This window comes from Agelaius tricolor, unplaced genomic scaffold, assembly GCF_023055355.1.
Source record: "Agelaius tricolor isolate 1412-34295 unplaced genomic scaffold, bAgeTri1.0.p SCAF_111, whole genome shotgun sequence".
Taxonomy (NCBI): domain Eukaryota; kingdom Metazoa; phylum Chordata; class Aves; order Passeriformes; family Icteridae; genus Agelaius; species Agelaius tricolor.
Window position 1 is genome coordinate 247,258 of NW_027269371.1, and position 19,769 is coordinate 267,026.

General features: G+C 56.6%; 1 protein-coding gene and 3 long non-coding RNA genes across 11 annotated transcripts; 1 reads left to right on the forward strand and 3 right to left on the reverse strand.

The window, feature by feature from the left end:
- The first annotated feature begins 1,659 nt into the window (after positions 1 to 1,659).
- PSMC4 (proteasome 26S subunit, ATPase 4) lies at positions 1,660 to 19,718 on the forward strand. Of its 7 annotated transcripts, none has more exons than XM_071419588.1 (12): positions 1,660 to 1,813; positions 3,114 to 3,212; positions 4,170 to 4,356; positions 5,922 to 6,068; positions 8,644 to 8,753; positions 10,767 to 10,860; positions 13,028 to 13,195; positions 15,376 to 15,452; positions 17,183 to 17,351; positions 17,526 to 17,581; positions 18,164 to 18,262; positions 18,851 to 18,880. In XM_071419588.1, the coding sequence occupies exons 1-12, from the start codon at positions 1,778 to 1,780 to the stop codon at positions 18,863 to 18,865; spliced, it is 1,257 nt and encodes a 418-aa protein (XP_071275689.1). In that variant the 5' UTR covers positions 1,660 to 1,777; the 3' UTR covers positions 18,866 to 18,880. The 7 variants fall into 7 exon arrangements, with proteins under 7 accessions (XP_071275689.1, XP_071275688.1, XP_071275684.1 ...); XM_071419587.1 differs by lacking the exon at positions 18,851 to 18,880 and adding an exon at positions 18,572 to 18,590 and having other exon boundaries at positions 18,164 to 18,273; XM_071419583.1 differs by lacking the exon at positions 18,851 to 18,880 and adding an exon at positions 17,908 to 17,964 and having other exon boundaries at positions 18,212 to 18,325.
- Positions 4,932 to 5,719, reverse strand: LOC139586308 (uncharacterized). Its single transcript, XR_011677702.1, has 3 exons — positions 5,690 to 5,719; positions 5,092 to 5,271; positions 4,932 to 5,025 (listed from the first exon to the last, which is right to left on the reverse strand). It is a non-coding gene; the product is annotated as an uncharacterized lncRNA (long non-coding RNA).
- On the reverse strand, positions 10,997 to 15,134 carry LOC139586307 (uncharacterized). Its single transcript, XR_011677701.1, has 3 exons — positions 15,056 to 15,134; positions 14,647 to 14,810; positions 10,997 to 11,063 (listed from the first exon to the last, which is right to left on the reverse strand). It is a non-coding gene; the product is annotated as an uncharacterized lncRNA (long non-coding RNA).
- LOC139586306 (uncharacterized) lies at positions 15,870 to 16,692 on the reverse strand. 2 transcript variants are annotated; one of them, XR_011677700.1, is made up of 3 exons: positions 16,631 to 16,692; positions 16,155 to 16,338; positions 15,870 to 15,998 (listed from the first exon to the last, which is right to left on the reverse strand). It is a non-coding gene; the product is annotated as an uncharacterized lncRNA (long non-coding RNA). The 2 variants fall into 2 exon arrangements; XR_011677699.1 differs by lacking the exon at positions 16,631 to 16,692 and adding an exon at positions 16,449 to 16,553 and having other exon boundaries at positions 15,871 to 15,998; positions 16,155 to 16,299.
- Positions 19,719 to 19,769: the final 51 nt, after the last annotated feature.

Below are 19,769 nucleotides of genomic sequence, written 5' to 3' on the forward strand. Positions count from 1 at the left end.
TAATAATTTGGATAATTTGAATTAGGACAATATTGAGACAATAAATACAAAGAGTTATGGACAGCCCAGTGTGAAAAACGCCAATCACTCGTTTTTAAAACTTTAATAAAAATATTAATTAGATTAATAATAATTTGAATAATTTGAATTAGGGCGATATGAGACAATAAACACAAAGAGTTGCAGACAGTCCGGTGTGAAAGACGCCAATCACTCGTTTTTAAAATGTTTAAAAGTTTAATAGTAATAAAATGTTAATAAAAACAGTAACACAATCAGAGCAATAATAATTTGAATAATTTGAATTAGGACAATATTGAGACAATAAATACAAAGAGTTATGGACAGCCCGGTGTGAAAAACGCCAATCGCTCGTTTTTAAAACTTTAATAGTAATAAAACGGTTATAAAAACAGTAATGCAATTAAAGTAATAATAATTTGAATAATTTGAATTAGGGCGATATGAGGCAATAAATACAAAGAGTTATGGACAGCCCGGTGTGAAAAACGCCAATCGCTCGTTTTTAAAACTTTAATAGTAATAAAGCAGTTATAAAAATAGCAATACAATTAAAGTAATAATAATTTGAATTAGGGCGATATTGAGACAATAAATACAAAGAGTTATGGAGTAATAATAATTTGGATAATTTGAATTAGGACAATATTGAGATAATAAAGACAAAGAGTTATGGACAGCCCGGTGTGAAAAACGCCAATCGCTCGTTTTTAAAACTTTAATAGTAATAAAACGGTAATAAAAATATTAATTAGAGTAATAATAATTTGGATAATTTGAATTAGGACAATATTGAGATAATAAAGACAAAGAGTTGCAGACAGTCCGGGTGCCTTTTCTGGGCAGCACGAGCCCGAAAAAGGCCCCGGGTTAACAAAGGGTTAAGCCTTAAAAGCCACAGCCTGTTGCATATTCATTCACCTCATTATAATAAATTTTAATAATGTATAATATAATAAATGATGCATAAATTCCATTCAAACGCAGGATTCTGGCCGGGCATCGCCTTTGGAGGGAACAAATTCGTTTCTCCTGATAAAGGGGCCATGAATTCTCTTTCTCTGAGAGATTCGGGTGTCCTGCAATAATTTTGGTTATAAAACCATAAATCCTTGAGGTGATGTTCATCTTCCTTTTCATCTTCCTTTCTCGAGCTGTTTTTCTCTGCTTCATAAGGCGAGATAAGCATATATTTCCTTTATTTAGTATATCCCAAAGCTATAGTTTCAAGGATACGAGCAATATTCTAAAATCACACTTCAAAACGTTTTTATTGCAGAGCTCTTTGTGGATTAACTGCAAGGAAAAAAGCAACATCCTTAATTCCAACGCTCCTAAATCAAGCAGGGTTAAATTGCAAACAAAAGATCGGCTCAAAGGCCTTTTTTCCGTGCTTTATTTTCCTCGGTTATTATCAGAATTCGCAGCTCTCCCATCGTCGGGGCCCACACGTTTCGCGCTCACACACACACACACGCATCGCCCGTTTGTGCCACAAGCTTTGGAATTTCACCCCGGCAGAGGCCGGGAGGGAGCTGGGATCCAACTGGGAGGGACTGGGAGGGCTCGGGACCGAACTGGGCCGAACTGGGAGGCGCTGGGAGTTCCTGGGGTGAAGCGGCCGCAACCGGGAGCCGCAGGGAGCTCCGTGCGCGCCACCGCGCATGCGCGGAGCCCCAACCGGAAGTCGCCGCGCAGCGTCCCCACGCACGCCGGCGCTGACGCTCTGACGTCACTTCCGTGTAGCCGCATCACGATGGAGGAGCTGGGGCTGCTCGGGGAGAAGCCGCAGGTGAGGGAGGGGGGGGGAGAAGCGGCCAGGGGGGGTCCCCAAAACCTCGGGGGGGGGGAGGGGCAGGTGGGGAGCACCCAAAGGACCCAAAAAAACCCAAAAAAGGGCGCGGGGGAGGGTTGGGGGAGGGTGTGTGTGTCCCCGCTTTGTGGAGCTCAGCCTACTTCCGGTTTTGGCCACGCCCCCTTTTTTGGGCGATAGCAATTTGGGGTGGGATCTCCCCAAAACCCCTCAGGGACCCCTCGAAGTTTGGGGATTTTCCGCCGAAATTTGGGGAATTTTCCCCCCAAAATTCGGGAATTTTCCCCCTGGGACCTCAAAATTTGGGAGGTTTTCCCCCAAATTCGGGAATTTTCCCCCTGGGACCTCAAAATTTGGGAGGTTTTCCCCCCAAATTCGGGAATTTTCCCCCTGGGACCTCAAAATTTGGGAGGTTTTCCCCCCAAATTCGGGAATTTTCCCCCAGGTCCCCCCCAGGTGCCCTCCCCCCCCTCCCCCCCCCCATATCCCAGGTATCCCCTCCCCCTTTTTAGGAGCCCCTCCCCCCTGACCTTTGAGGGCCCCTCCCCCATTTTGGGGTCGGTCCAGGTGCTCCCCTCCCCCACCCTCAGGTGCTCCCCTTAACTTGGGGATGCCCCGCCCCCATTTTGGGATGCCCCCCTCACCTGTGTCACCTGTCCCCATCCGTCACCTGTGTCACCTGTCCCATCTCACCTGTCCATGTCTCACCTGTGTCACCTGTCCCATCTCACCTGTCCCCATCCGTCACCTGTGTCACCTGTCCCATCTCACCTGTGTCACCTGTCCCCATCCGTTACCTGTGTCACCTGTCCCACCTCACCCGTCCCATCTCACCTGTCCATGTCTCACCTGTCCTCTCTCACCTGTGTCACCTCTCCCATCTCTTGTGTCCCATCTCACCTGTGTCACCTGTCCCTGTCTCACCTGTCCATGTCTCACCTGTCCCATCCCACCTGTGTCACCTGTCCCATCTCACCTGTGTCGCCTGTCCCATCTCACCTGTCCATGTCTCACCTATCCCATCTCACCTGTGTCACCTGTCCCCATCCCTGATCACCTCATCCCCATCACCCCCTCTCACCTGTCCCTCACCTGCCCTGTCTCACCTGTCCCTCACCTGTCCTGTCTCACCTGTCCCACCTGTCCCCATCCCTCACGTGTCACACCTGTCCTATCTCACCTGTCTCTCACCTGTCCATGTCTCACCTGTCCCATCTCACCTGTGTCACCTGTCCATGTCTCACCTGTATCTCACCTGTCCGGTCTCTCACCTGTCCAGGACGATGTCCCGGCCTCGGCCGCCCCCCGGCCCCTCCCTGGCCTCTCCTTCCTGGTGCCAGAGCCTGAGGACCTGGAGGATCTGTACAGCAGGTACAAGGTGAGTGACACACCTGGGACAGGTGATGGGACAGGTGGGACACACCTGGGGACACACCTGGGGACACACCTGGGACAGGTGTGAGGGATACAGAGCCTGTACAGCCGGTACAAGGTGAGTGACACACCTGGGACAGGTGAGGGGTTACAGGGCCTGTACAGCAGGTACAAGGTGAGTGACACACCTGGGACAGGTGAGGGGTTAGAGGGCCTGTACAGCAGGTACAAGTGAGTGACACACCTGTGTCACAAAGTCCCCATGGCTCAGGTGTCTCTCAGGTGTCCCTCAGGTGTGTCCCAGGTGTATCTCGGGTGTGTCTCAGGTGTGTCTCAGGTATGTCTCACCTGCAGAAGCTGTAGCAGGAGCTCAGCCCTGCCCTGTGTCCCCCAGGTGTATCCCAGGTGGTTTAGCTCTATCCCAGGTGTATCCCAGCTGTGTCTCAGGTGTGTCTCACCTGTCTCACCTGTCTCACCTGCAGAAGCTGCAGCAGGAGCTGGAGTTCCTGGAGGTGCAGGAGGAGCTCAGCCTTGCCCTGTGTCCCCCAGGTGTATCCCAGGTGTTTTAGCTCTATCTCAGGTGTGTCTCAGGTGTGTCCTAGGTGTGTCTCACCTGTCTCAGGTGTGTCTCACCTGTGTCTCACCTGCAGAAGCTGCAGCAGGAGCTCAGCCCTGCCCTGTGTCCCCCAGGTGTATCCCAGGTGTACTCCAGGTGTTTTAGCTGTGTCTCAGGTGTATCCCAGGTGTTTTAGCTCTATCTCAGGTGTGTCTCAGGTGTGTCTCACCTGTCTCAGGTGTGTCTCTCACCTGCAGAAGCTGCAGCAGGAGCTGGAGTTCCTGGAGGTGCAGGAGGAGCTCAGCCCTGCCCCGTGTCCCCCAGGTGTATCCCAGGTGTTTTAGCTCTATCTCAGGTGTGTCTCAGGTGTGTCTCAGGTGTGTCTCACCTGTCTCTCACCTGCAGAAGCTGCAGCAGGAGCTGGAGTTCCTGGAGGTGCAGGAGGAGTACATCAAGGACGAGCAGCGCAACCTCAAGAAGGAATTCCTGCACGCGCAGGAGGAGGTGAAGCGCATCCAGAGCATCCCGCTGGTCATCGGGCAGTTCCTGGAGGCCGTGGACCAGAACACGGCCATCGTGGGCTCCACCACAGGTGAGGGACACACCTGGGCACAGGTGAGGGACACCTGGAGATACCTCCAGGTGGGACAGGTGGGAGATACCTGGGGTGGGTGGGACCATGGGTTTGGAGTGTCCAGTTGGTCATTGTTGGGCATGGACCAGAACACGGCCATGGTGGGCTCCACCACAGGTGAGGAACACACCTGGGCACAGGTGAGACACACCTGGAGATACCTGGGCACACCCAGATACACCGGGAGGTACCTGGGATAGGTGGGGCCATGGGTTTGGAGTGTCCAGTTGGTCATTGTTGGGCACGGACCAGACCATGGCCATGGTGGGCTCCACCACAGGTGAGGGACACACCTGGACACACCTGGGCACACCTGGACACACCTGGGGACACACCTGGGCACACCTGGACACACACCTGGGCACACCTGGGCACACACCTGGGCACACACCTGGGCACACACCTGGGCACACCCAGACACACCTGGGCACACACCTGGGCACACCCAGATACACCTGGGCACACCTGGGCACACACCTGGGCACAGCTGGGCGCACACCTGGGCACACCTGGGCACACACCCAGACACACACCTGGACACACCTGGACACACCTGGGCACACCTGGGGACACACCTGGGCACACCCAGACACACACCTGGACACACCTGGACACACCTGGGCACACCTGGGGACACACCTGGGCACACCCAGACACACCCAGATACACCTGGGCACACACCCAGACACACACCTGGACACACCTGGACACACCTGGGCACACCTGGGGACACACCTGGGCACACCTGGGCACACACCTGGACACACCTGGGCACACCTGGGCACACACCCAGACACACACCTGGACACACCTGGACACACCTGGGCACACCTGGGGACACACCTGGGCACACCTGGGCACACCTGGGCACACCTCTGGGCACGCCCCTGGGCACACCTGGGCACACACCCAGACACACCTGGGCACACCTGGGCACACCTGGGCACACACCTGGGCACACCTGGGCACACACCTGGACACACACCTGGGCACACCCAGACACACCTGGGCACACCCCTGGGCACACACCTGGGCACACCTGGGCACACAACTGGGCACACCTGGGCACACCTGGGCACACACTTGGGCACACCTGGGCACACCTGGGCACACAACTGGGCACACCTGGGCACACCTGGGCACACACTTGGGCACACCTGGGCACACCCAGATACACCTGGGCACACACCTGGGCACACACCTGGACACACACCCAGACACACCTGGGCACACCCAGACACACCTGGGCACACCCCTGGGCACACACCTGGGCACACACCTGGGCACACACCTGGACACACCTGGACACACCTGGGCACACACCTGGGCACACACCTGGACACACACCCAGACACACCTGGGCACACACCTGGGCACACACCTGGGCACGCAAGCTTGCACCTTCACCACCCAACCTGGCCATGCCCACTCCAACCATCCCCAGACCGCGTCCCCTCACCCCGCCCTGAGCCCCAGGTGAGCGCCAGGTGAGCGCCAGGTGAGCGCCAGGTGCGTCCCCGCAGGTTCCAACTACTACGTGCGCATCCTGAGCACCATCGACCGCGAGCTGCTCAAGCCCAACGCCTCGGTGGCGCTGCACAAGCACAGCAACGCCCTGGTGGACGTGCTGCCCCCCGAGGCCGACAGCAGCATCATGATGCTCACCTCAGGTGAGCGCACCTGGGCACACCTGGGGTCCAGAAAATGTCGTTTTGGGGGGGAAAGATGGGATTTGGGGTGAAAAAATGGGAGTTTGGGGTGAAAAAATGGGGTTTGGGGTCACCAAAAGTCAGCTGGGGTCACCTAAAGTTCATGAGATGTTGAGTGGAACCATCTTGAGATCATCAGGTTTCACCTTGGCACACCTGGGCACACCTGGGGTCCATAAAATGTCGGTTTTTTGGGAAAAAATGGGATTTGGGGTGAAAAAATGGGAGTTTGGGGTGAAAAAATGGGAGTTTGGGGTGAAAAAATGGGGTTTGGGGTCACCTAAAGTTCTTGAGATGTTGAGTGGAACCATGCTGAGGTCACCTGGGCACACCTGGGCACACCTGGGCACACCTGGGATCCATAAAATGTCATTTTTTTGGGGAAAAATGGGGTTTGGGGTGAAAAAATGGGGTTTGGGGTGAAAAATGGGGTTTGGGGTCACCTAAAGTTCTTGAGATGTTGAGTGGAACCATCTTGGGGTCACCTGGGCACACCTGGGCACACCTGGGGTCCATAAAATGTTGTTTTGGGGTGAAAAAATGGGGTTTGGGGTCACCAAAAGTCAACTGGGGGCATCTAAAATTCATGAGATGTTGAGTGGATCCATCTTGAGATCATCAGGTTTTACCTGGGCACACCTGGGGTCCATAAAACGTCGTTTTGGGGGGGAAAGATGGGATTTGGGGTGAAAAAATGGGGTTTGGGGTCATCAAAAGTCAGCTGGGGTCACCTAAAGTTCATGAGATGTTGAGTGGAACCATCTTGAGATCATCAGGTTTCACCTTGGCACACCTGGGATCCATAAAATGTCATTTTTTTGGGAAAAAATGGAGTTTGGAGTGAAAAAATGGGGTTTGGGGTGAAAAAATGGGGTTTGGGGTCCAAAACTGGCATTTGGAGTCACCTAAAGTTCATGAGATGTTGAGTGCAACCATCTTGGGGTCACCTGGACACACCTGGGCACACCTGGGATCCATAAAACATCGTTTTGGGGGAAAAAAATGGAGTTTGGGGTGAAAAAATGGGAGTTTGGGGTCACCAAAAGTCAACTGGGGTCACCTAAAGTTCATGAGATGTTGAGTGGATCCATCTTGAGGGCACCTGGGCACACCTGGGCACACCTGGGATCCATAAAATGTTGTTTTGGGGGGGAAAAATGGGATTTGGGGTGAAAAAATGGGAGTTTGGGGTGAAAAAATGGGAGTTTGGGGTCAAAAAAAGTTCTTGAGATGTTGAGTGGATCCATCTTGAGGTCATCAGGGCACACCTGGGGCACACCTGGGCACACCTGGGCACACCTGGGATCCATAAAACGTCATTTTGGGGTGAAAAATGGGAGTTTGGGGTGAAAAAATGGGGTTTGGGGTCCAAAAATGGTGGTTGGGGTCACCAAAAGTCAACTGGAGACATCTGAAGGCCCTGAGATGTTGAGTGGATCCATCTTGAGGTCACCTGGGCACACCTGGGCTTGCTCCCAGTTGCTCCCAGTTGCCCCAAACTGGTCCCAGTTGCCCCCAGTCTGTCCCAGTCCGTCCCAGTCCATCCCAGTTTGTCCCAGTTTGTCCCAGTTGCCCCATACTGGTCCCAGTTCCATCCCAGTCCATCCCAGTCCATCCCAGTTGCCCCATACTGGTCCCAGTTCCATCCCAGTCCGTCCCAGTCCATCCCAGTCCATCCCAGTTTGTCCCAGTCCCTCCCAGTCCATCCCAGTCCATCCCAGTCCGTCCCAGCTGTCCCGGTGTCCCCAGTCCATCCCAGTCCATCCCAGTTTGTCCCAGTTTGTCCCAGTTTGTCCCAGTCCGTCCCAGTTTGTCCCAGTCCCTCCCAGTCCATCCCAGTCCATCCCAGTCCGTCCCAGCTGTCCCGGTGTCCCCAGTCCATCCCAGTCCCTCCCAGTCCATCCCAGTTTGTCCCAGTTTGTCCCAGTCCGTCCCAGCTGTCCCGGTGTCCCCAGTCCATCCCAGTCCATCCCAGTCCCTCCCAGTTTGTCCCAGTCCATCCCAGTCCATCCCAGTTTGTCCCAGTTTGTCCCAGTCCGTCCCAGTTTGTCCCAGTCCCTCCCAGTCCATCCCAGTCCATCCCAGTGTGTCCCAGCTGTCCCGGTGTCCCCAGTCCATCCCAGTCCCTCCCAGTCCATCCCAGTCCGTCCCAGTTTGTCCCAGCTGTCCCAGTTTGTCCCAGTCCCTCCCAGTGTGTCCCAGCTGTCCCGGTGTCCCCAGTTCCATCCCAGTCCATCCCAGTTTGCCCCATACTGGTCCCAGTGTGTCCCAGCTGTCCGGGTGTCCCCAGTCCATCCCAGTTTGTCCCAGTCCATCCCAGTTTGTCCCAGTTTGTCCCAGTCCGTCCCAGTTTGTCCCAGTCCCTCCCAGTCCATCCCAGTCCATCCCAGTCCATCCCAGTTTGTCCCAGTTTGTCCCAGTTTGTCCCAGTCCCTCCCAGTGTGTCCCAGCTGTCCCGGTGTCCCCAGTTCCATCCCAGTCCATCCCAGTTTGTCCCAGTCCCTCCCAGTCCGTCCCAGCTGTCCGGTGTCCCCAGACCAGAAGCCGGACGTGGTCTATGCGGACATCGGGGGCATGGACATCCAGAAGCAGGAGGTGCGCGAGGCCGTGGAGCTGCCCCTGACCCACTTCGAGCTCTACAAGCAGGTGAGGCCTGGGGACCTTCTGGGACCTTCTGGGACCTTCTGGGGACCTTCTGGGGACCTTCTGGGACCTTCTGGGACATCCTGGGGACCTTCTGGGGACCTTCTGGGGACCTTCTTGCACCTTCTGGGGATGTCCTGGGGATGTCCTGGGGACCTTCTGGGGCCTTCTGGGACCTTCTGGGGATGTCCTGGACCTTCTGGGCACCTCTGGGGACCTTCTGGGGACCTTCTGGGGCCTTCTGGGGATGTCCTGGGACCTTCTGGGACCTTCTGGGGACCTCTTGGGACATCCTGGGACCTTCTGGGGATGTTCTGGGGATGTCCTGGGACCTTCTGGGGATGTCCTGGATGTCCTGGGGACCTTCTGGAACCTTCTGGGACCTTCTGGGGACATCCTGGGGACCTCCTGGGACCTTCTGGGACCTTCTGGGGATGTCCTGGGGACCTTCTGGGGACATCCTGGGGACCTTTTGTGGATGTCCTGGGGACCTTCTGGGGCCTTCTGGGAGCTTCTGGGACCTTCTGGGGATCTCCTGGGACCTTCTGGGGATGTCCTGGGGATGTCCTGGGGATGTCCTGGGACCTTCTGGGGATGTCCTGGGGACCTTCTGGGACCTTCTGGAACCTTCTGGGGACCTTCTGGGGACATCCTGGGGACCTTCTGGGGACCTTCTGGGACCTTCTGGGGACATCCTGGGGACCTTCTGGAACCTTCTGGGGATGTCCTGGGACCTCCTGGGGACCTTCTGGGGACCTTCTGGGGACATCCTGGGGACCTTCTGGGGACCCTCTGGGACCTTCTGGGGACATCCTGGGGACCTTCTGGAACCTTCTGGGGATGTCCTGGGACCTCCTGGGGACCTTCTGGGGACCTTCTGGGGACATCCTGGACCTTCTGGGGACATCCTGGGGATGTCCTGGGACCTCCTGGGGACCTTCTGGGGACATTCTGAGGGCATCCTGGGGACCTTTTGGGGATGTCCTGGGGACCTTCTGGGACCTTCTGGGGATCTTCTGGGGACATCCTGGGGATGTCCTGGATGTCCTGGGGACATCCTGGGGACCTTCTGGGGACCTTCTGGGACCTCCTGGGGATGTCCTGGGGACCTCCTGGGGACCTTTCGGGGACATCCTGGGACCTTCTGGGGATGTCCTGGGGATGTCCTGGGGATCTCCTGGGGACCTTCTGGGGACCTCTGGGGATGTCCTGGGACCTTCTGGGGACCTCAGGTGACCTCCGATCACCTCCAGTTCACCTTGGAGACCCTCAGGTGGCTTTGAGGACCTCAGGTGATCTCCAGGACACCTTGAGGCCCCTCAGGTCACCTTGGAGACCCTCAGGTGGCTTTGAGGACCTTCAGGTGATCTCCAGGACACCTTGAGGCTCCTCAGGTGATGTCCAGGACACCTTGAGGACCTCCAGGTCATCTTGGAGACCCTCAGGTCACCTTGAGGACCTTCAGGTCACCTTGAGCCCCTCAGGTGATCTCCAGGACACCTCAAGGCCCCTCAGGTCACCTTGGAGACCCTCAGGTGGCTTTGAGGACCTTCAGGTGACATCCAGGTCACCTTGGAGACCTCCCGGTCACCTTGAGGACCTCGGGTGATCTCCAGGACACCTTGAGGCCCCTCAGGTCACCTTGGAGACCCTCAAGGACACCTTGAGGACCTCAGGTGATCTCCAGGTCACCTTGGAGACCCTCAGGTCACCTTGGAGACCCTCAGGTCACCTTGAGGACCTCAGGTGGCTTTGAGGCCCCTCAGGTGATCTCCAGGTCACCTTGGAGATGCCCAGGTCCCTGGGTCCCTGAGGTCCCTGGGTGTCCTCACTGTGTCCTCTCCGTGTCCTCTCCGTGTCCTCTCCGTGTCCTTCCCGTGTCCCCTCCGTGTCCTCTCCGTGTCCTTCCCGTGTCCCCTCCGTGTCCCCTCCATGTCCTCTCCGTGTCCTTCCCGTGTCCTTCCCGTGTCCTCCCCGTGTCCTTCCCGTGTCCTTCCCGTGTCCTCTCCGGCGCAGATCGGCATTGACCCCCCCCGGGGGGTGCTCATGTACGGCCCCCCCGGCTGCGGGAAGACCATGCTGGCCAAGGCCGTGGCCCACCACACCACAGGTGAGCTCCTGGGGACACCTGGGGACACCTGGGGACACCTGGAGGGGTTTGGGGACATCTCAGTGGGGTTTGGGGACACCTGGGAGGGGTTTGGGGTCACCTGGGAGGGGTTTGGGGTCACCTGGGTGGGGTTTGAGGAGGTTCTGGGTGGTTTTTGGGGTGAGGAACCTTCTGGAGAACTTCGGGATGAAGCTCAGGAGCACCTGGGTGGGGTTTGGGGTCATCTGGGAGGGGTTTGGGGTCATCTCCAGAGGTTCGGTGACACCTGGGTGAGGTTTGGGATCATCTGGGTGGGGTTTGAGGAGATTTTGGGGGTGAGGAACCTTCTGGAGAACTTTGGGATGAAGGTCAAGAACACCTGGGTGGGGTTTGGAGACACCTGGGTGGGGTTTGAGAAGGTTCTGGGTGGTTTTTGGGGGCTGAGGAACCTTCTGGAGAACTTTTGGATGGTCATGATGGAGTTTGGGGTCATCTGGGTGGGGTTTGGGGTCACCTGGGTGGGGTTTGAGGAGGTTCTGGGTGGTTTTTGGGGGTGAGGAACCTTCTGGAGAACTTTGGGATGAAGGTCAAGAACACCTGGGTGGGGTTTGAGGTCATCTGGATGGAGTTTGGGGTCACCTGGGAGGGGTTTGGGGACATCTCAGTGGGGTTTGGGGTCATCTGGGACGGGTTTGGGGACACCTGGGTGGAGTTTGAGGAGGTTTTTGGGGGTGAGGAACCTTCTGGAGAACTTCAGGATGAAGCTCAGGAGCACCTGGGTGGGGTTTGGGGTCATCTGGGAGGGGTTTGGGGTCATCTCCAGAGGTTCGGTGACACCTGGGTGAGGTTTGGGATCATCTGGGTGGGGTTTGAGGAGATTTTGGGGGTGAGGAACCTTCTGGAGAACTTTGGGATGAAGGTCAAGAACACCTGGGTGGGGTTTGGAGACACCTGGGTGGGGTTTGAGAAGGTTCTGGGTGGTTTTTGGGGGTGAGGAACCTTCTGGAGAACTTTGGGATGGTCATGATGGAGTTTGGGGTCATCTGGGTGGGGTTTGGGGACACCTGGGTGGGGTTTGGGGTCATCTCGAGAGGTTTGGGGTCATCTGGGTGGGGTTTGAGGAGGTTCTGGGTGGTTTTGGTGGGGTGAGGAACCTTCTGGAGAACTTCAGGATGAAGATCAGGAATACCTGGATGGGGTTTGGGGTCACCTGGGTGGGGTTTGAGGAGGTTCTGGGTGGTTTTTGGGGGTGAGGAACCTTCTGGAGAACTTTGGGATGAAGGTCAAGAGCACCTGGGTGGGGTTTGGGGTCACCTGGGTTTCTGGAGATGTTTTGGGTTCCTGCTGGTGTCCATTGGTTCCTGGCGGTCTCCATGGGTTCTCGGTGGCATTTTTGGAATTTCTGGAGATGTTTTTGGGTTCCTGGTGGTCTCCATGGGGTTTTGGAGGTTGTTTTGTGCTTCCTGGTGGTCTCCATGGAGTTTTGGAGGTTGTTTTGGATTCCTGGCGTTCTCCATGGATTCCCGGTAGGATTTTTGGGGTTTCTGGAGATGTTTTGGGTTCCTGGTGGTCTCCATGAGTTCGCAATGGAATTTTTGGGGTTTCTGGAGATGTTTTGGGTTCTTGGTGGTCTCCATGGAGTTCTGGAGGTTGTTTTGGGTTCCTGGTGGTCTCCATTGGATCCTGGTAGGAGCTTTGGGCTTCCTGGTGGTCTCCATGGATTCCCAGTGAGGATTTTTGGGGTTTCTGGAGATGTTTTGGGTTCCTGGTGGTCTCCATGGGTTCCCAATGGCATTTTTGGAGTTTCTGGAGATGTCTCGGGTTCCTGGTGGTCTCCATGGGTTCCTGATGGGATTTTTGGGGTTTCTGGAGATGTTTTGGGTTCCTGGTGGTCTCCATGGGTTCCCGGTGGGATTTTTGGGGTTTCTGGAGATGTTTTGGGTTCCTGGTGGTCTCCATGGGTTCCCGGTGGGATTTTTGGGGTTTCTGGAGATGTTTTTGGGTTCCTGGTGGTCTCCATTGGTTCCTGGTGGTCTCCATGGGTTCCTGATGGGATTTTTGGGGTTTCTGGAGATGTTTTGGGTTCCTGGTGGTATCCGTGGGTTCCTGGCGTTCTCCATGGACTCCCGGTGGCATTTTTGGCATTTTTGGACATCCCAACCCTTGGGTTTCTCTGTGTCCCCTCCAGCCGCCTTCATCCGCGTGGTGGGCTCGGAGTTTGTGCAGAAGTACCTGGGCGAGGGCCCGCGCATGGTCCGCGACGTCTTCCGCCTGGCCAAGGAGAACGCGCCGGCCATCATCTTCATCGACGAGATCGACGCCATCGCCACCAAGCGCTTCGACGCCCAGACCGGCGGTGAGGACCCGGCCTGGGCAAGGGTCTCCAGCGGGTGGGGTTTGGGAGGTCCTGGGTGGAGTTTGGGAGGTCCTGGGTGGAGTTTGGGAGGTCCTGGTTGGAGTTTGGGAGGTCCCAGGTGGAGTTTGGGAGGTCCTGGGTGGAGTTTGGGTGGTCCCAGGTGGAGTTTGGGTGGTCCTGGTTGGAGTTTGGGTGGTCCTGGTTGGAGTTTGGGAGGTCCCAGGTGGAGTTTGGGAGGTCCTGGTTGGAGTTTGGGAGGTCCTGGGTGGGGTTTGGGAGGTCCTGGTTGGGGTTTGGGAGGTCCTGGTTGGAGTTTGGGAGGTCCTGGGTGGAGTTTGGGAGGTCCTGGGTGGGATTTGGGAGGTCCCGGGTGGAGTTTGGGAGGTCCTGGTTGGAGTTTGGGAGGTCCTGGGTGGAGTTTGGGAGGTCCCAGGTGGAGTTTGGGAGGTCCTGGTTGGAGTTTGGGAGGTCCTGGGTGGGATTTGGGAGGTCCTGGTTGGAGTTTGGGAGGTCCCAGGTGGAGTTTGGGAGGTCCTGGGTGGAGTTTGGGTGGTCCTGGGTGGGATTTGGGAGGTCCTGGTTGGAGTTTGGGTGGTCCTGGGTGGGATTTGGGAGGTCCTGGTTGGAGTTTGGGAGGTCCCAGGTGGAGTTTGGGAGGTCCTGGGTGGAGTTTGGGAGGTCCCAGGTGGAGTTTGGGAGGTCCTGGGTGGAGTTTGGGTGGTCCCGGGTGGAGTTTGGGAGGTCCTGGGTGGAGTTTGGGAGGTCCTGGGTGGGATTTGGGTGGTCCTGGTTGGAGTTTGGGTGGTCCCGGGTGGAGTTTGGGAGGTCCTGGGTGGAGTTTGGGTGGTCCCAGGTGGGATTTGGGCTTGAGGAACGTTCTGGAGAACTTCAGGATGGAGACCAAGGTGGGGTCTGGGGACACCTGGGTGGGGTTTGAGGACCCCAGATCAGGGGTGAAGGCCCAGGACCCCCAACCTGGGCAGGGTTCTCCAGTGGGGTGGAGTTTGGGAGGTCCTGGTTGGACTTTGGGAGGTCCTGGTTGGACTTTGGGAGGTCCTGGTTGGAGTTTGGGAGGTCCTGGGTGGAGTTTGGGAGGTCCTGGGTGGGGCTTGGGAGGTCCTGGTTGGAGCTTGGGAGGTCCTGGGTGGAGTTTGGGAGGTCCTGGGTGGAGTTTGGGTGGTCCCAGGTGGGATTTGGGCTTGAGGAACGTTCTGGAGAACTTCAGGATGGAGACCAAGGTGGGGTGTGGGGACACCTGGGTGGGGTTTGAGGACCCCAGACTCCCAAATTGAGGAGGGGTCTCCAGTGGGGTGGGGCTTGGGAGGTCCTGGGTGGAGTTTGGGAGGTCCTGGTTGGACTTTAGGTGGTCCCGGGTGGATTTGGAGGGTGAGGAACCTTCTGGAGAACTTTGAGATGAAACTCAGGAGCACCTGGGTGGAATTTGGGGTCACCTGGATGGAATTTTGGGGTTTTGGGTGGAATTTTGGGGTCACCTGGACAGAATTTGGGGTTTTGGGTGGAGTTTGGGGGTGAGGAACCTTCTGGAGAACCTCGGGATGAAGCTCAGGAGCACCTGGGTGGAATTTTGGGGTTTTTGGTGGAATTTTGGGGTCACCTGGACAGAATTTTGGGGGTTTTTGGTGGAATTTTGGGGTCACCAAGGTGGAATTTGGGGTTTTGGGTGGAATTTTGGGGTTTTAGGTGGAATTTTGGGGTGAGGAACCTTCTGGAGAACTTTGAGATGAAGCTCAGGAGCACCTGGGTGGAATTTCGGCGTTTTGGGTGGAATTTTGGGTTTTGGGTGGAATTTTGAGGTCACCTGGACAGAATTTGGGATTTTGGGTGGAATTTTGGGGTCACCTGAACAGAATTTGGGGTTTTGGGTGGAATTTTGGGGTCACTTTCCCAGAATTTGGGGTTTTGGGTGGAATTTTGGGGTTTTAGGTGGAGTTTGGGGGTGAGGAACCTTCTGGAGAACCTCGGGATGAAACTCAGGAGCACCTGGGTGGAATTTGGGGTCACCTGGACAGAATTTGGGGTTTCAGGTGGAATTTTGGGGTCACTTTCCCAGAATTTGGGGTTTTGGGTGGAACTTTGGGGTTTTGGGTGGAATTTTGGGGTTTCTGGGGTGGAACCCCCCAAACCCAGAAGGTCCCAAAGTCGCCGTTTTTCGCCCCAAGCCGACCGCGAGGTCCAACGGATCCTCCTGGAGCTCCTCAACCAGATGGACGGCTTCGACCAGAACGTCAACGTCAAGGTGCGCCCAGGGGACCCAGGTGGCCCCAGGTGACCCCAGGTGTCCTCAGGTGTCCCCAGGTATCTCCAGGTGACCACGGCCACCAAGGTGGAGACACCTGGAGATGAAGTTCTGGGGTTCTCATGGTTCTGGAGGGATCTCAGGTGTCCCCAGGTGTCCTCAGGTGTCCCCAGGTGTCCCCAGGTATCTCCAGGTGTCCTCAGGTATCTCCAGGTGACCATGACCACCAAGCTGGAGACACCTGGACCTGCAGTTCTGGGGTTCTCATGGTCCTGGAGGGTCTCAGGTGTCCCCAGGTGTCTCCAGGTGTCCTCAGGTGTCCATGGCCACCAACCTGGAGACACCTGGAGATGAAGTTCTGGGGTTCTCATGGTTCTGGAGGGACCTCAGGTGTGTCCTCACCTGTCCCCAGGAGATCATGGCCACCAACCATGAGGACACCTGGGCCATGAACTTGGGGTTTTTTTGGGGTTTTTTGAGGTGTTATGGAGTTTTTATGGATTTTTATGGGGTTCTGGAGATGTCAGGTGTGTCCTGACCCCTCACCTGTCCCCAGGAGATCATGGCCACCAACCATGTGACACCTGGGCCATGAACCATGGGGGTTTATGGGGTTTTAGATGTTTTTATGAGGTTTTATGGAGTTTCTATGGGGCTTTATGAGGTTCTATGGGGTTTTGGAGATCTCAGGTGTCTCCTCACCTGTGCCCAGGAGATCATGGCCACCAACCATGGGCACACCTGGGCCATGAACTGTGGGAGTTTTATGGGGTTTTATGAGGTTTTATGGAGTTTTTATGGATTTTTATGGGGTTCTGGAGATCTCAGGTGTGACCTGACCCCTCACCTGTCCCCAGGAGATCGTGGCCACCAACCAGGTGGACACCTGGGCCATGAACCATGGGGATTTTATGGAGTTTCTATGGGTTTTTATGAGGTTCTATGGAGTTTTTATGGATTTTTATGGGGTCCTGGAGATCTCAGGTGTCTCCTCACCTGTGCCCAGGAGATCATGGCCACCAACCATGGGCACACCTGGGCCATGAACTGTGGGGGTTTTATGGATATTTATGAGGTTTTATGGAGTCTTTATGGATTTCTATGGGGTTCTGGAGATCTCAGGTGTGTCCTGACCCCTCACCTGTCCCCAGGAGATCATGGCCACCAATGGTGAGGACACCTGGACCATGAACTTGGGGTTTTTTTGGGGTTTTATGAGGTTTTATGGAGTCTTTATGGATTTTTATGGGGTTTTGGAGATCTCAGGTGTGTCCTGACCCCTCACCTGTGCCCAGGAGATCATGGCCACCAACCATGGGCACACCTGGGCCATGAACTGTGGGGGTTTTATGGATATTTATGAGGTTTTATGGAGTTTGTATGGATTTTTATGGGGTTCTGAGGGTCTCAGGTGTGACCTGACCCCTCACCTGTCCCCAGGAGATCATGGCCACCAACCAGGTGGACACCTGGACCATGAACTTGGGGTTTTTTTTGGAGTTTTTTGAGGTTTTATGGAGTCTTTATGGATTTCTATGGGGTTCTGAGGGTCTCAGGTGTGTCCTGACCCCTCACCTGTGCCCAGGAGATCATGGCCACCAACCATGGGCACACCTGGACCATGGACTGTGGGGGTTTTATGGATTTTTATGAGGTTTTATGGAGTTTGTATGGATTTTTATGGGGTTCTGAGGGTCTCAGGTGTGTCCTGACCCCTCACCTGTGCCCAGGTGATCATGGCCACCAACCGTGCGGACACGCTGGACCCGGCCCTGCTGCGGCCCGGCCGCCTGGACCGTAAGATCGAGTTCCCGCTGCCCGACCGGCGGCAGAAGCGCCTCATCTTCTCCACCATCACCGGCAAGATGAACCTGTCCGAGGAGGTGGACCTGGAGGATTGTATCCCACACCTGGGGACACCTGGGGGCACCTGGGCACACACCTGGGCACACACCTGGGGACACACCTGGGGACACACCTGGGGGCACCTGGGCACACACCTGGGCACACACCTGGGCACACACCTGGGCACACCTGGGCACGCCTGCGCCGTTTCCTTGACCCCTGCCCCAGACGTGGCGCGGCCGGACAAGATCTCGGGGGCCGACATCAACTCCATCTGCCAGGAGGTGAGGGCACAGCTGGGCACACCTGGATGCACCTGGGCACACCTGAGACACACCTGGGCACAGCTGGGCACAGCTGGGATACCCCTGGATGTACCTGGGTGCACCTGGGCACACACCTGGGGTACACCTGGGACACACCTGGGCACAGCTGGGACAGGTGTTGGGCACGCCGGGGTGGAGCTGGGGCAGGTGTGGCTGTAGTTCAGTGTGGCTGATACTGAGGGGACACTCGGGTGTCCCAGGTGACACAGGTGGCACAGGTGTGGCTGTGGCTCAGTGCAGGTGTCCCAGGTGACACTCAGGTGACACTTGGGTGACATTGGCAGGGTGGCATGCTGTCAATGCGGGAGAACAGGTACACGGTGCTGGCACAGGTGACACAGGTGTGGCTGTGTCTCAGTGCAGGTGACTCAGGGCTGGCTGTAGGTGGCTGTGGGTGTCCCAGGTGACACTCGGGTGACACAGGTGTGGCTGTAGGTGGCTGTAGGTGACACAGGGCTGGCTGTGGCTGACACAGGTGACACTCAGGTGACACAGGTGTCCCAGGTGACACTCAGGTGACACAGGTGTCCCTGTCCCCAGGGTGGCATGCTGGCGGTCAGGGAGAACAGGTACACAGTGCTGGCACAGGTGTGGCTGTGGGTGGCTGTAGGTGACACAGGTGACACTCAGGTGTCCCAGGTGACACTCAGGTGACACTCAGGTGACATTGGCAGGGTGGCATGCTGGCGGTCAGGGAGAACAGGTACACGGTGCTGGCACAGGTGACACAGGTGTGGTTGTGGCTGGCACAGGTGTGGCTGTAGGTGACACAGGTGTGGCTGTGGGTGACACTCAGGTGACACTCAGGTGTCCCAGGTGACACTCAGGTGACATTGGCAGGGGTGGCATGCTGGCAGTGCAGAACAGGTACACGGTGCTGGCACAGGTGTGTCTGTGGGTGGCTGTAGGTGACACAGGTGTGGCTGTGGCTCAGTGCAGGTGTCCCAGGTGACACTCAGGTGACACTCAGGTGACATTGGCAGGGTGGCATGCTGGCGGTCAGGGAGAACAGGTACACGGTGCTGGCACAGGTGACTCAGGGCTGGCTGTGGGTGACACAGGTGTGGCTGTAGCTCAGTGCAGGTGACACAGGTGACACTGAGGTGACACTCGGGTGACATTCCCAGGGTGGCATGCTGGCGGTCAGGGAGAACAGGTACACAGTGCTGGCACAGGTGTGGTTGTAGGTTACACAGGTGACACTCAGGTGTCCCAGGTGACACTCAGGTGACACTCAGGTGACACTGAGGTGACATTGTCCCCAGGGTGGCATGCTGGCGGTCAGGGAGAACAGGTACACGGTGCCGGCACAGGTGACACAGGTGTGGCTGTGGGTGACACAGGTGTGGCTGTAGGTGACACAGGTGACACCCAGGTGACACAGGTGTCCCTGTCCCCAGGGTGGCATGCTGGCGGTGCAGGAGAACAGGTACACAGTGCTGGCACAGGTGTGGCTGTAGCTCAGTGCAGGTGACACAGGTGTGGCTGTGGGTGACACAGGTGTGGCTGTAGCTCAGTGCAGGTGACACAGGTGACACTCAGGTGTCCCAGGTGACACTCAGGTGACACTGAGGTGACATTGGCAGGGTGGCATGCTGGCAGTGCAGAACAGGTACACGGTGCTGGCACAGGTGTGTCTGTGGGTGGCTGTAGGTGACACAGGTGTGGCTGTGGCTCAGTGCAGGTGACACAGGTGACACTCAGGTGTCCCAGGTGACACTCAGGTGACATTGGCAGGGTGGCATGCTGGCGGTCAGGGAGAACAGGTACACGGTGCTGGCACAGGTGACACAGGGCTGGCTGTAGGTGACACAGGGCTGGCTGTAGGTGACACAGATGACACTCAGGTGTCCCAGGTGACACTCAGGTGACACAGGTGTCCCTGTCCCCAGGGTGGCATGCTGGCGGTCAGGGAGAACAGGTACATCGTGCTGGCCAAGGACTTTGAGAAGGCCTACAAAACCGTCATCAAGAAGGACGAGCAGGAGCACGAGTTCTACAAGTGACACCTTGGGGACACCTGGGGACACCTTGGGGACACCTGGAGGAACCCCCCGGGGGCACCTGGGGACGTTCAAATAAAGCTGAGACCGGAGTGAGAGCGTTGGAGCCTTTTTGGGGACACCGGGAGGGACACGGGGACATC